At 37.7% G+C, this 13,659-nt stretch overlaps 1 protein-coding gene across 1 annotated transcript in view; it reads right to left on the bottom strand.

The window, feature by feature from the left end:
* Positions 1-13,659, bottom strand: part of CACNA1D (calcium voltage-gated channel subunit alpha1 D) — a 166,635-nt gene that overhangs the window by 38,601 nt on the left and 114,375 nt on the right. Inside the window, exons 22-30 of the mRNA XM_059856934.1 lie at positions 12,602-12,708; positions 11,410-11,497; positions 10,826-10,933; positions 10,603-10,655; positions 10,207-10,353; positions 9,335-9,536; positions 8,043-8,201; positions 7,257-7,367; positions 1,765-1,848 (exon numbers count right to left, since the gene is read on the bottom strand). Of these exons, the coding sequence (XP_059712917.1) occupies positions 1,765-1,848; positions 7,257-7,367; positions 8,043-8,201; positions 9,335-9,536; positions 10,207-10,353; positions 10,603-10,655; positions 10,826-10,933; positions 11,410-11,497; positions 12,602-12,708 (1,059 nt within the window). The remainder of the gene's footprint in view (positions 1-1,764; positions 1,849-7,256; positions 7,368-8,042; positions 8,202-9,334; positions 9,537-10,206; positions 10,354-10,602; positions 10,656-10,825; positions 10,934-11,409; positions 11,498-12,601; positions 12,709-13,659) is intronic.

Below are 13,659 nucleotides of genomic sequence, written 5' to 3'. Positions count from 1 at the left end.
AACTAAGAAATGGCAGTGCTTGTTGTTGTCTGTGGTGTGTACTTATCTTGGACACAGTTACTTGGTCTCCAGAATATTTTCAAGACAGCTGTGAGAATGGCTAACTCCCAGTGTTCTTCCCAGCTGACAGCTCAGTCAGAGCTACAAGGAGTAACACTGCTGAATGCAGACACATCTGCTTTGGTCATGGAAGCACCTCTGAGCCATCCCTCAACCTCTTCACAGTGAAATGCCTTTTGTAGTTATGAGGGAAAGCTATTCTAAATTATGGGTCTTTTTACTCTCCTGAAACACTGTGCTCACCTACACCAGTACTACTGTGACTGTAAATCGTGGGTAAATTGCAAATACTTGAGCTGTAAGACTAAATGCAAAACCTTTCTGGGGAAATAAAACAAACCCTAAAGTGAACAAAACAGAGGGGGAAAAACAATCAAAATAAATCAGAAGCAGTTTTTACAAAAGTACTCTATGAAGAATAATTATGCTTAATTAAAAAAAAGTCTCAAAGGGACCCTGCAGTTCTGGGCTGACTGACCCTCCCTGTAAGCTCAGGTTCCTTCAGTTCACAGGAAGATCCATCCCCACAGAACTGAGAAAAATCAGTCTGAAATCTAAAGGTCAGGATAAAGTTCTTCTGTTCCCATGTTCTCTCATCACTCCTCCATTTTCTGTCCAAAAAGTCAGTCAGTCACGAGATTCTCACAGTTTAACACAAGACCAGGAAGCAACTTCAAGGTGAATCCATTGCCCAAACACCTATAATGTGCAATGGCTATCAGACAAAATTCTGGTAAATTATGGAGTTTAAGAGTAATTCAAACTTCCAAGCACTTACTGCAAGATATGAAAAAAAAAAAAGGACTGGGAAAAAATAAACATTCTATTTTCCACAGCATGGAAAGCCTGACTTTCTATGTGGCCTTCTTCTGCAACCTCATGAGATATGAATGGCCTTCAAACCCAAACCTCTCACAGAAAAAGAAATCATCATTTGTTAAACCAAGCCACTGAAAACATACAGAATCTTGAATTATTTTGGTCACGTTAACTACAAAAAGGAATAAGCTTCAAGTAAGGCAGTAACATAGGCTTAAATCCTTTTTTAAAAATATTTTCTGTGCATATATAGAAAAACAATTTTTATTGTCTCACTGTGCTGTGTGCAACTATATAAGTATATAAATAAATAACAGCAGCTTGTATAAACATCTATATCAGTGTTTTGGTCTTTGATTCCAGGCTTAAACATGCTTTTATAAAAAAGGACTTTTTTGGGATTAAGTTTACATTTTCTGTACTTCTTGATGACAGCAATTACTTTTTAGTGCATGAACAGTTGCTACTTACATTAACTTCTGTTATAGCAATATCAACGACGCTACCAACAACAATTAAGGCATCAAAAGTGTTCCATGCATCAGTGAAATAGTGCTGTTAGGACAAGCATTCAGCAGAAAGAGAGCAAGAGAAAAACACAAACAGAAAAAGAGAAGAAAAGGACAGTGTTATAACACAGAAACACTCTAGGCTTCTCTGATGTACCACTATACAATCTAAACTTTCCCTTTCATAGCTAAAAAAGATTGGTAGAAAAAAAAGGCTATTTATTTCCCATATCAACATAATTGACCTATGACTGGTCTGTACTCAAAACTTTAGAAACATCAGATCAAAATCTGTGACTTGTCCAGATGATGGAAATAGTGGGGAGACAGAGAAAGAGAAGTAGGGACTGGGGAAAGTAAGCTGGGATATACTCACATCAGCTTCACTGAGAACGACGTCTACTATGCTGCCAATAACGATGAGGGAGTCAAACGTATTCCAGGCATCACTAAAATAGCCCTGAACAGAGCAGGCAGGGTGCAAACGTTTGTGATTACACATGAAATGTCAAATATTTGCATACTTCTGTTTAGTTTTGCATAAACAGAAATTAGTTAAACAAAACCTGTGGTCTAATGAGAAAACAAAACAAAAACCAAACAATATTGCCTACTGAAGGAAAAGCAACATATATGTGCATGTGTGTGTATATATATAATTATATATATACATGTACAGACACACACACAGACACACACACACTCTACACATGCAGAACACACCATCAGATAAGCACGATGTTGGCAAGCAAGCCATCATCCAAAACTGGTTTTGGGCTTCTAGCAAGGCTGAAAAATTCTAACACATATACCCTAATGAGGACAACAAGCCCCTTTCATTATATTTCTGCATGACCAAGCCAATTGAAACCTCCTTAGTCTTATCTAAGTGGTTGGTAAAAATATTCAATGGGTCACGTCTCATCACTGGCTAAACATGCACAGTTATTAACGTGAAACTGTGCATAAAGATTAGAGAACTGACTTAATCTTCTATTCATAAACTAGGTCTAATATAGGAACTCATCCTACATTTGCAGTCAGAGGGTGATTCTGTAGCCAGTGAAGCCAGTGAAACACAGCAACCGGAACAATTTCTTAATGCTTTTCATTGGTGCAGCCAGTCCAGTGTCTGAAAACTCATTTTTATCAATTGTTTCATCACCCTTCTGATGCTTTATGACTTTAAATATATTCCCCACATGTGTGCTCCTGGGACATGGCTGCAAAGGCATATAAAGGTCTATAATGCAATTAGCTGACTGTGGGCATAAAACAGCACGTTTGAGGAAAGAGGTTCTTCAGAAGAATCCTCCAGGTAGGTTCCAGTGTGGAACAAATCAAAATATATTACAATTGTTAAGATAACTATGGAGACCAGAGTTTTCTGCAGTATGTGGCTTTTTCCTACTTATTATAGAAAACCACGACTGCAAAAATTACTGAACTTGCCCTTTACCTCATTCAAATATATTAAAGTATTAGTGTACCATGACTAAGGGATGTGCATTGCATGAAAAAAGCTGGAATGTACATTTTGTACATGTACATTTCTTGGTAATTAATTTTAAAATACTAACTTTTCAGCCACTATTGAAGCTCTAAAATAATACATTCAGCAGGAAGTTTAAAATTACAAACATGCTAATCTAACTTTCTATGTAGTTACATTTTTTTATAACACTCTTTGCTCTAAGATAATGTTTTAGCTGAGTAGTTTAAGTTATTACATGACTTGTTAGCAGAAAAAAGAAAAATTGGTTGCAAAATCGATTTTAGAATTGGAATGATATTTTTCTCAATAGTTTAAACTTAGAATTTCTAGTAATTTCACGGTTTAAAGTAAGGCACCTGAGTACATTAATATTTGAAAAATGCTTATTTTGAGTGGAAATTTCCTCTTGGAGACTATGAGAGAGCTGCTACAGTAGTCAACAGCTCCACATTCTTGGAGAGGAAGCAGGGTCAGGAAAGGCTCATTATGTTTCTAATGCTACTCTTTTAAAACACAAATTGCTACCATCATTCCTTTGTCTAAGGAGGGGCTGAAAGAGGAAAATAGATCAGAGTATTGTTATCTCTACCCTTTGCACTTCTCTGGTTCTTTGGGATCAACCATCAATTCCAGTTTTGGGGCAAAAAGCCAGCGCTCTTGGATTTGGCCTCCTGAAGAAATGCCTCCACTCCCAAGAGCTCTTGCACAATTCCCTGCTGCTCCCTCCTTACTCCTCCTGCTCATGGCAACAAGCCATTCCCAAAGCTTTACTAAGAATCACACTGAACCACCCCAACAATGCTGAATTTTATCATCCTAATGAAATTAGCAGCTGCCAACCAAAGAAAGGGAGCTGCTCTCATCATGTTCTTCCTGATCATTCACATTCCTTATTTCTAAGTATCTTTGATTTTAGAACAGCAATATTTTTATCTGTATATATACAAAATAAGAGACTATTGGCAAACAGCAAACACATAATCAGCACAATCCTGAGCTGTGCTATCCATCTTCCTCTACAAAGGGAACCAAAAAAGGTCTTCCAAATAAAGGATAATTTCAGCTACAGAAAAAGTTACTTTCCTAGACACGCTACAAGATAAAGCACTGAAATAAAAAAAATCACATTTTGATTCAATACAGCTAAAACACTTTACAGCTAAAATAATTTCACACTTATTAATTTTATGAAACCTTTTCCATCAGTATAGACAAATATTGTTCAAACTAATATGTAAAGCAAAAGCATACAAACAAACGAAAAACTAACAGAAAATAAAGATGGTTTTGGAAAAGGGAGGAATGGACAAGTCACAGCAAATAAACATCATGCAAATAAGTTGTTTTCACCACTGCAAGGACCCAAGATCAATTCACTTACTAGCCATCTTTCCTTTTTTCTTACAAAAATCTGATGTAAAACGACATGGAAAATCATTACAAGTTTAAGCAACAACTGGCTACCAGGAGGCTGTACATACGGTCTGTGTGGATGGATTGGTTTTGATTCCAAAGCTGTATTTTGTTTTGAATGGCACTGAACCATGCTGAGTAAGAGATTTTAGCAAATGTGAGGAAAAAGACCTGTTCTTTTAGCTTATATTATGAAAAATTTGTTCATTGAGAAATGCCGAAGGACAAAATCACATATCCTGAGGAATAGGTAGGCATGGAGAATTAGCAACAAAATATGTTTCCATACATCTACCACATAAATATTTTAGTTCTTTTAGTACTCTCTTGGAACATTTAGGGCCTCATTCTGCAAAGCCTTGTGCGATTCAATCTCCCAGTCAAGTGTGCCAGACACTCAGCATCACCTTTGCTATTGAGCACTTCTCCAGGTTTTATGTACTTCAGAGCTGCAAGGCAGTCTGCAGTGCCTTGGTTTTACACAACACAATATCATAGGAAGAGCATCAATAATTTATAGTAGTCTTAAGTTTATATGACCAGCAAAACCAAAAGATCACCGTTTTCACAGGACTTTTGCCTGCATATTAAGGGGACACTGTCAAGCAGATGAGATAAAAATTAACAGGTTTTTATCTAGTCTTATATTTACTGAGTTAAATGGAGTTTTTATTTGATGCTTTGAACATCTCTGAAATAACTTTTTAAAGGCACAAGATTAATAAATAAAACTTTATTCTGTCAGACTAACCTAAGAGACCCACCCACCAGTGACACAGACATAGAAGAAATTTATCAGTCTTTCCTCACGGACCCTAAAGCAAAGCATTAAGTTTGGTTTCAGATTGTTCCTACTATTATTAAACTTTAGTATGAGTTAAAGCCATTAATTGTTGTTTTAAACATGCATCTATTTTGAAATTTAAAGACATTAAAATTCTCCTTAAGGCTGCTATCTGATTTTTGATTATTAATGAACTATGTAGCATGTGCTGCCAATAGGTTTTGTTGAAGAGTATCTGTTAATTTAAAAGGTTACAATCTCCAAAAAATAACAGGAACAACCTTAAATATACTTTATTCCCTTCCTGCTCATTAGTCTCTTCCAAAAGTCTGATTATCATCATGGTCTTTAAACCTGGTCCTGCTAATTAAAAAGTTTAAGGTGTTCTGTACCTATGGGGGACTGAAATTCAGAAAAGGAGACCTTTCCACTGGCAGTGTCTGCCCTTCAAACTCTCAGGGTTCAGATCCAGGGATGTCTCACAGTGAAAGCATCCAGTCAGATAGAAAGCATGTTGCAACAGAATTAAAGCTCAAATTGTACAGAGTCTTAGAGACCAGTTTTAACACATTGCATTTGCTAACAAGTAGGAAGCCCACAGTACAAATGGAGCACTGTGATTTGTACACTCATGATCAGACCACTGTGTTTGCCATTAGCTGCTATTTCTGACTACAGTCACAAGTGCATGGAGAACCATACAAGGATTCACAATCTTCTTTCAAAAAGCAGATGATAAAATGCAGCAAAGTCCTCTGTGCAAAACAAGGATATAGAACAGGAAATACAGATCAGGAAACACAACCAGCATACTCATGACACTGTGGTCCACACGGCTGAGCTATCTCCTCTGGGGCCTCATACTGTGCTATTTTTAATGTGAAAACCTTAGCATTCAAATAAGAGAGCTGACACAAAAATACAAATAAATTCATTAGAAAGTACAATGGACTGGACAGTGCAGAGCGAGACCACGGGAGAGCGGGTAAACATTCACCCCGAACTCCACAGTTCACATCTCAACAGCAGATCTCAAGAGATGGATCACTCCTTCACTTCTGCAGGCAAAGAAAGCTGGCTTTAAACCAAGTAGCTCAGGCTGTACAGCCAAGCTCAGTACTAAATACAAGCTGAAAAGATAGTTTTGCGAGTCTGGAAAGCTGTTGTCCAGCTGCTGCAGCCTGAGCTGGGAGCACAGAACTGCCCGGCTCAGAGCAGGGATGGGGCTGCCCAGAGCCAGGGCTGCTTCACACCAGCAAAGGGCACAGCCCTGCCAGCCCCTGGGCAGATATCCTGGCTGCTTTAAAAGAAGGGCAATGGGAAAGAAAAAGTACCAGCCTTGGATGTGAGAGCAGTAAACTTCAAATGGCTCATCTGGTTTTTTTCAAATTCCAAGTGTAGCAAGTGAGCACGTTTTACTCATTCACATAGCCCAGAATAAACATTAATTTCATGGTACTAAAAACAAATTCAGTCTGTTTGTTCATCATTAACTTCTGCACTTCATAAATGCAGCATGAGAACTGAACAAAAAGGCTGCATTAGCTGCCACATGATACTTTTAGCTTTTTTTCAATTATAGTTACCAGTTTCTCTTGCAAATCTACTTTTGAAAATGTGCCTGCATCATTCATATTGACAGTGTCCCTTTAAAACAAGGAATCAACCACTCAGTGTGGGGCCTTCTACCAAATATTATGTGTATATAACTGAAAACATAAAAATATAAAAAGGCTATTGCATATGTAAATTATTTATGAGTATGTTTGTAATACTTGGCTGTATTTTATAAAGTAAAGAAATTATTTTGCATTTTAGAATAGGAAATTATACTGGATACAGGTCTTTACTGGAGATTAAATTAGGGTCATATAATGAATGTAGTACCCAGAACAGGAGATGTGGTAATGCTTCTAACAGGAAATGATTTATCTGATTTGGAAAGGGACATTTTTATTACCTCAAAACATTCCAGATCTCGTCAACCACTTTGTTAGATTTTTTTCTGATATCTGCATTTCATTTCCTGGAGTTACACTTCTATTATCATTTCTCTGGTAGATAAAGGTGGGGAATGTTGTTTCTTTTTGTTCTTTGAATAACATACAACAAGTCTGAAACTCATAATACTTAATTCCTGTGGTGATGACCTAATTAAAGCATATCTTAAACTTACCTTGGGTTTGAATGCAATCAGTTTCAAAACCATTTCAACAGTGAACACTCCTGTGAAAACCATATTCATAATGTCCATGGCATCATTAAATAGCTTAGACTGTCCATAGTGCTGTGAATGAAAAATAAAACACTTACAAAAGTAATGGCTTTAAAATGTGAAGTGAAAGCAAGGCAGCCTAAGACAAAGTTGACAAAAATCCAGCATAGGAAAACATTTTCTACTAAAATTTGTGAAGCAGACCTATACACATGGAAGATGAGCAGAGTATCCCTGGTCAAGCTTGTTTCAATTTATTCTGTTTAGGCACACAGAAGAATGAAACTGTCATTCCTCAACATCCTAGGGGAATCTCCAGAGAGAAAATTGTTCCCTCAAAAGAGGAGTATTAGATAACAACATTTTCCCAAGTTTTATGCACAAGGTTTTAAAATTACACAGGCTTGTGTCACACCTGCTTAGAAAGCCTGAAGTATGGTAGTCACAAAATAACACAGTGTGTAGGAGGTATATTTTTAAGAGGACAGTGTATGCAACTATACTGAAAAAAGCAAAATGATTTTGTAAACTGAATTCAAACCATGCTTTTTCTTACCAAGATCTGAAATACTAGAGAAAGAAAGAGATAACTAGAACATGTCACAGAAAACTACTGTGATCAGAAGTTCTTTAAAATTCTACTTCATTAAAAAAATACAGGTTGCCATAATTTAAAGGCCTTATACCACCCATACCCTTCCCCTCAATTTATGCCAACAGCTCCAAGAGAGTTTCTGCTTTTCCTACCTGCATAGCCAAGCAAAGGGTGTTCAGCATGATGAGGACAAACATGATGTATTCAAACCCAGTAGAATTCACCACATACCAGAACTTGTACTGGTAAGGATTTTTTGGAATATATCTGCGGAGAGGACGTGCCTTCAGGGCATACTCCACACACTGCCTCTGGAAAGGAAACACAGCAGAAACTGTCAGACTGGAACCCAGCAGGTCATCAACTGGGAACACAATCATTAAGTGAAAACTGTTAAATGTAACTCTCAAAACCAGTCTGTCTGCTTGATTTAGGGCCTTTTATTATTAAGCAGAAGGAGCTCACCAATCCTTGATTATTTAGAACTGTATCTAATCATATCCACTACTCAGCCACATGCAAAAAACCAGTCATGCTCATGGAAATTCTGGAGGGTTTTGCCTTTAGACACTAATATATTATGGTATGTATGGGTATAGCACATAGCAGGACTATTAAGTCATCTCTAAACCATGTTTTGTTTTAACTCCCTTGTCAACCACCAATGGGCCTGCCTAGCATAAAACCTTAGAATCAGCAAAATAAATACTGAGGGGTTACTTCTAACAGCTCAGTTAAATTGCCCAGCAAAATCACATCTGTAGGAACATCAAGGATTCATCTCACAATCTCTTAGTGCCCAAAATCCTCAGGGCTGGGCCTCCTACTTGTCTCTGAGGGATTTCTTACAGGGCCTGACTAATGGGGCACATGGTGCAGAAAGAATCCTGGCTACAGTCTCATGCTTGGCTTTCTTTAAATGAAGTCAGCCAAAAATACCCAAAAAATTGTGACTTATGAGTTTCTTAGACAAAGGATTAAACAGTAAATGGGGACAGATTTTTGTAATTTTAATCTGAATATCCCCAGTGAATTTCTAAATAAATGGGGATGAGAAGTGGAACATTTTGAAAACTTGAACTTTGGACACTTTCAGACTATTTGGAACACGAAACAATTTCCCAGTTCTTAGTGTAAAACCTAGCTCTGCCTCAGGATAACCTGACTGTATTCTTATTAATGTGACACCGAAAAGCAAGATGCTAGGAAGTCAACAAGCTTAGTGGACACCTTTCACAACAAAAACACTGATGGGTTGGGCTCACAGAAAGGTACAACAACCTAAATACCCAGTTAAATAAATACCCAGATAGTAAAAAAAAAATTAATAAATACTAAGCTATGTGTTTGGTGCCCTCTTCTGCCCCAAAGCAGAAAGGATGCTCTTGATGCATAAACAAAAAAGGCTACTTTCAAAACTCAAGAATTCTTTATTTATCTTAACCTGATTTTTGTCCAGCTCACAGTTCTTGTACTCTTGTTCTCCCTGTTCTTGGAATGTAACAATCACAAAACCAACAAATATGTTCATCATAAAGAAAGCAATAATGATGATATAGATGATGAAAAAGATGGAGATCTCCACTCTGTAGTTGTATACAGGTCCTACATTCTCGCCGTTTGAATCAATGGCTTTGTACAGCAGCCTGAAAAACAAACAAAATTTTATCTTTATTACCATTAAAATGAGAAAATAGTAAAACACACAGACTCAGAGGACAGGTTTCAGAAATGTCTGATGTTCACTGACATCTTCTATTTACTGATAGTGCTTGCAAGAATACAGAAACCAGAAGAATCACAGCATGCTTTGTTATATTTTTTTTTCCTGAAAGCATTAAGTTAATGACCCAACTTTTGTATTTTTCATTCAATTATTTATTTCCCCAAATAACATTTTCTCATTTAGGGAAATAGTGAGTGGCAGTTAGCTCTTTCTAGATTTTTCTATGAGTGTACTGCTGTCTGATTTTTTTAGTAAAAGGTTTACTGGAAGGCCTAAAACTTTCAAATTAGCTTTATTTAAGGGCCACTGCTGGATAGGCATCTAGAATTGTCACTTCCATTAGAGCTGAGGAGAAGTTCCTTATAGCAAATGCAGCAAGACTAGAAATCAAACAATACAAAAAAGTTCACCTGTTCTTATTTTTCCTGAAATATGGGATAAGTGCCCAGATTCAGGATAAGAGGTTTCTTTATTTCCTCCCTTTTTACAACACCACTTAAAACTGCTTTATTGCCCAAAAATGTCTGGTAAATGACAGTGAAAATGCAGCTCTGGAAAGAAGGCTGTGCAAACACGGAGAACCCACTCACGCTGGCCAGCCTTCAAAGGTGGAGACTGTGAACAGGGCCATCATAGCAGACAGGACATTATCAAAGTTGAAATCACTGTTTTGCCAGACCCTCTCTTTGACCATGGGACTGTCGACATCTCCATCCTTGTAAACGATGTAAATCCCTCTGTGGGAAAGAAAGTGGCATCAGTGAAATGCTGAACTGACCTCAGGGTCACTCAATGCACCATTCAAAGCTGTTCCTTACATTGCCTCCTCATGTTTGCTTTATGTCCTTGTTTTCTGGTGGGATCAAGATGACAATTCCAATTTACACAACCCTAACCAGCCTGACCCATGCACAATGCCTGCCCATGCACAGTTTAAGTTACTCAGAACAAAATGTGGCACATTCTTAGAGCAAAGATCTCCTCACCGGCATTCCTCGGGGTTCTGCTTGGCCTCATCAGTGCACTTGTAGAACTTTCCCTACACATAAAAACAAAGAGCAATGACAAAAATGCAGAATATGCAAAATAAATGCTTTTATACTATGACTGGTTCAGGATGGGACCAGCCCAATCCCAGCAGCAAACCACCAAGAATTCAACTGAGCTTTTCTGTTCTTTGATGGAGTGTGAGTTCTGAGAGTGTCTTACCTTAAACAGCTGCACCCCAATACAAGCAAACATGAACTGCAGCAGAGTTGTGACAATCATGATATTACCAATAGTTCTAATAGCCACAAAGACACACTGAACAACGTGCTGGAAAGAAAGAAAAAAAATATGTTTCAATGCAATTTGTCACAGACCATATATCATAAAAGTAATTTCTGCATTCTTTTTTAAAATTGCTATTTTTCTGTTGCCAGCATAATACCTAACACTGTAATTTGACTTGTTGTCTAAATTTGTCTGTAAGTTTGTTGACACAGACCCATCAACACCAACTGACTAGAAATTACATAGGCACTATGGATATACAACTGAAATGCACTGACAGGTTGCTCATCACAGTCCAAATCTGCTCTCAGTGGCAGCTCCTGCGCACACAAACTGCTGTGACTGTGGGCAGAGCCTGGGCTGGCTAACACCAGACATGTTTATGCATCAATAACTGATTTCTGCCCTTGCTCTGTGAACTTCTGCAGACAATTTCTCTTGAGCAAGAATTTTTAACCTGAGTCAAGACTGAAGGATCAGGCCAACAGAAATATAACTTAAAAAATAAAAATAAACACCTTAAGTCCTTTTGCTCTGTTTATTGCCCTTAGAGGCCTCAAGACTCTTAAAACTCTCAGAATCTTCACGACTGAGATAGCACTTGATCTAGAAGGAAAAAAAATTATACTGTTACTGTTAAGGAAACTGATTTTATTACGGAATAACAATGTCCTTGCAAATTCCTGAAATGTGAAATTTGAAAAAAACCCCTCCAACTAGAACTCTCCAGATATGTATTCAATGCTTTTCTTTATTCTTTATTGATTTTTTTATTATTAGAAAATACTATACATCTCATAAATACTGTAAGAATCATTTTGATTTCTGGAGCAAATTTGGAATTAACAGCTTAGAAGCTCATCTAAGACCATAATGGAGCAAAACAGTCCCCACAGTATTTTCCAGCGTTGACAAGGTCTTTTGAAGACACTGTGTAAATCCTGTAAATCAATGAATCCTTCAATTTCCAACTAACTTTAGATGAAAAGATCTCAAATGACTTTGATTCTCTCTGTTTAACTAGCTAAGACTTTATTTTGAAGAAATAAGAGTGCACAGTGTTCTAAAGAACACCCTGTGAGACTGAAAGTTTGTGCAGTAGGAGGAGGTGTGGTACCAGCAGGGTTCAAAGTGGGGAGCAGCTGCCTGACACCCTCCCCTGCTCTCTTTGAGTCACTAAGGCTTTCACAGATTATTATTAATATGGAAAAACCACCCAATGAATCAAAAAGCACATTTAGATTCTTTTACTGTGTTTAGTCTGACCAAACAAAATTTAAAAAAAACCTCTCCACTACCACTTACTGTCCTGATTAAGGTACAACTTCTCCCCCCTCAAACAGCCTAGTTCCATATCCCCACAGGTCAACACTGAAAGACCAAATAAAATCCAATTGCAGGTGTGACAATGGCTCAAGAGGAGGGATTTAATCCTCCTGCAGCTCCAGGAAATCCCTGCTGTACCAATACCAGTGTCCTGGGGCTCCTCCTCGCTCTCCAGGTAATTGGGGGAAGTAGTGATTTGTTTCCAGCCCATATTAGTAATGAATCAGCACTCCCCATGGAGAGCACTCCCTCTTGCCAGCCCATCCCTGAGCTCTGGTACTGCACACCCACACACCGTGGGGGAACAAAAGGAGCTGGAACACTGACTGCAGGATGAAACCCCAGAGCAGAAATAAACCATTCCCAGTTAAGTGTAGTACTTACTGAATCCCAAATGATACCAGAGAAACACCCACAACCAGCAAATCCAGCAAATTAAAATAATTCCTGCAGAAGGACCCTTTATGAAGGAATGCTCCAAATGCTGTCATCTAAAAATAGAATTGTTACACACTTAGTCTATATTTCAATTTATTCAAATTCACATTTAGGCTGTTTACAAGACACTTGCTTGGAGTGTGAATGCATACAATACTATCTCACTTTCTAAAATCCTTTGAGATATAAAACAATCCCTCTGCATACATTAAATCTTTCATTTAACTCAGAAAAATTCTGCTCAAGCAACATCAATAAATATGCTCATTCTTTCTGATATCAAAAAATGGTTTATTTTGTGTAAGAACAGGTGAGGCTGAGATGATTACCCTGAATTAATTTGGCCTTTGTTAGAAAAATTGCTAGAAAAAAAAAATTGAGATTTTCATGTTTACTAAACTGTAGGGTCCAAATTCTGACTCCTAATTATTCATACCATCTTAAGAACTGAAAAGGAGCTGAAAATGTACAGCAAGCACCTGGGAGCCCAAAGCTGGTCCAGAAGCAGGGCAAGGCTGTACCAAGGCAGCCCTACAAGGCTATTTAGCTTTGGCTTATGGCAGACATGAGTGGCTGTCAGGTGATGACCAACAGAGGTTTTGTGTTCTGTGTAATCAGAGGTCCTTACATTTTGCTGTTCTGTGGGGAATATCAAACATTGCTCTTCCTTTTGGACTTTCTCTAAACTTTTTGTTTTCTGTCCCTATATTTAAATGAAAAAAGCTTACAAAGTGGATCTCGTATGCACCATTTGCAGGTTTCATTAGGAGCCAGTGATGGAGGCTCTATTAATTACAGCACCTGGGCAGATGATTTTGGGTATCATAAAGCTGCATTTGACTCCTAAATCTATCAATTAGACTTCCTACTATAACTGTAAGTAAGTACCAGTTAAAAAATGCACAGAGGAATCTAATTAAACCATTAGATGCACAGACTCACCAGCTGAAGAGAATATTATGAATTAGGTGTGAAACACTGAAACTAAAAACTAAAATTCTAAT

The sequence above is a fragment of the Haemorhous mexicanus genome, chromosome 11 (genome assembly GCF_027477595.1).
Source record: "Haemorhous mexicanus isolate bHaeMex1 chromosome 11, bHaeMex1.pri, whole genome shotgun sequence".
In the NCBI taxonomy this organism is placed as follows: Eukaryota; Metazoa; Chordata; class Aves; order Passeriformes; family Fringillidae; genus Haemorhous; species Haemorhous mexicanus.
Note: the sequence above shows the minus strand (reverse complement) of the source record. Positions and strands in the feature narration are given on the sequence as shown.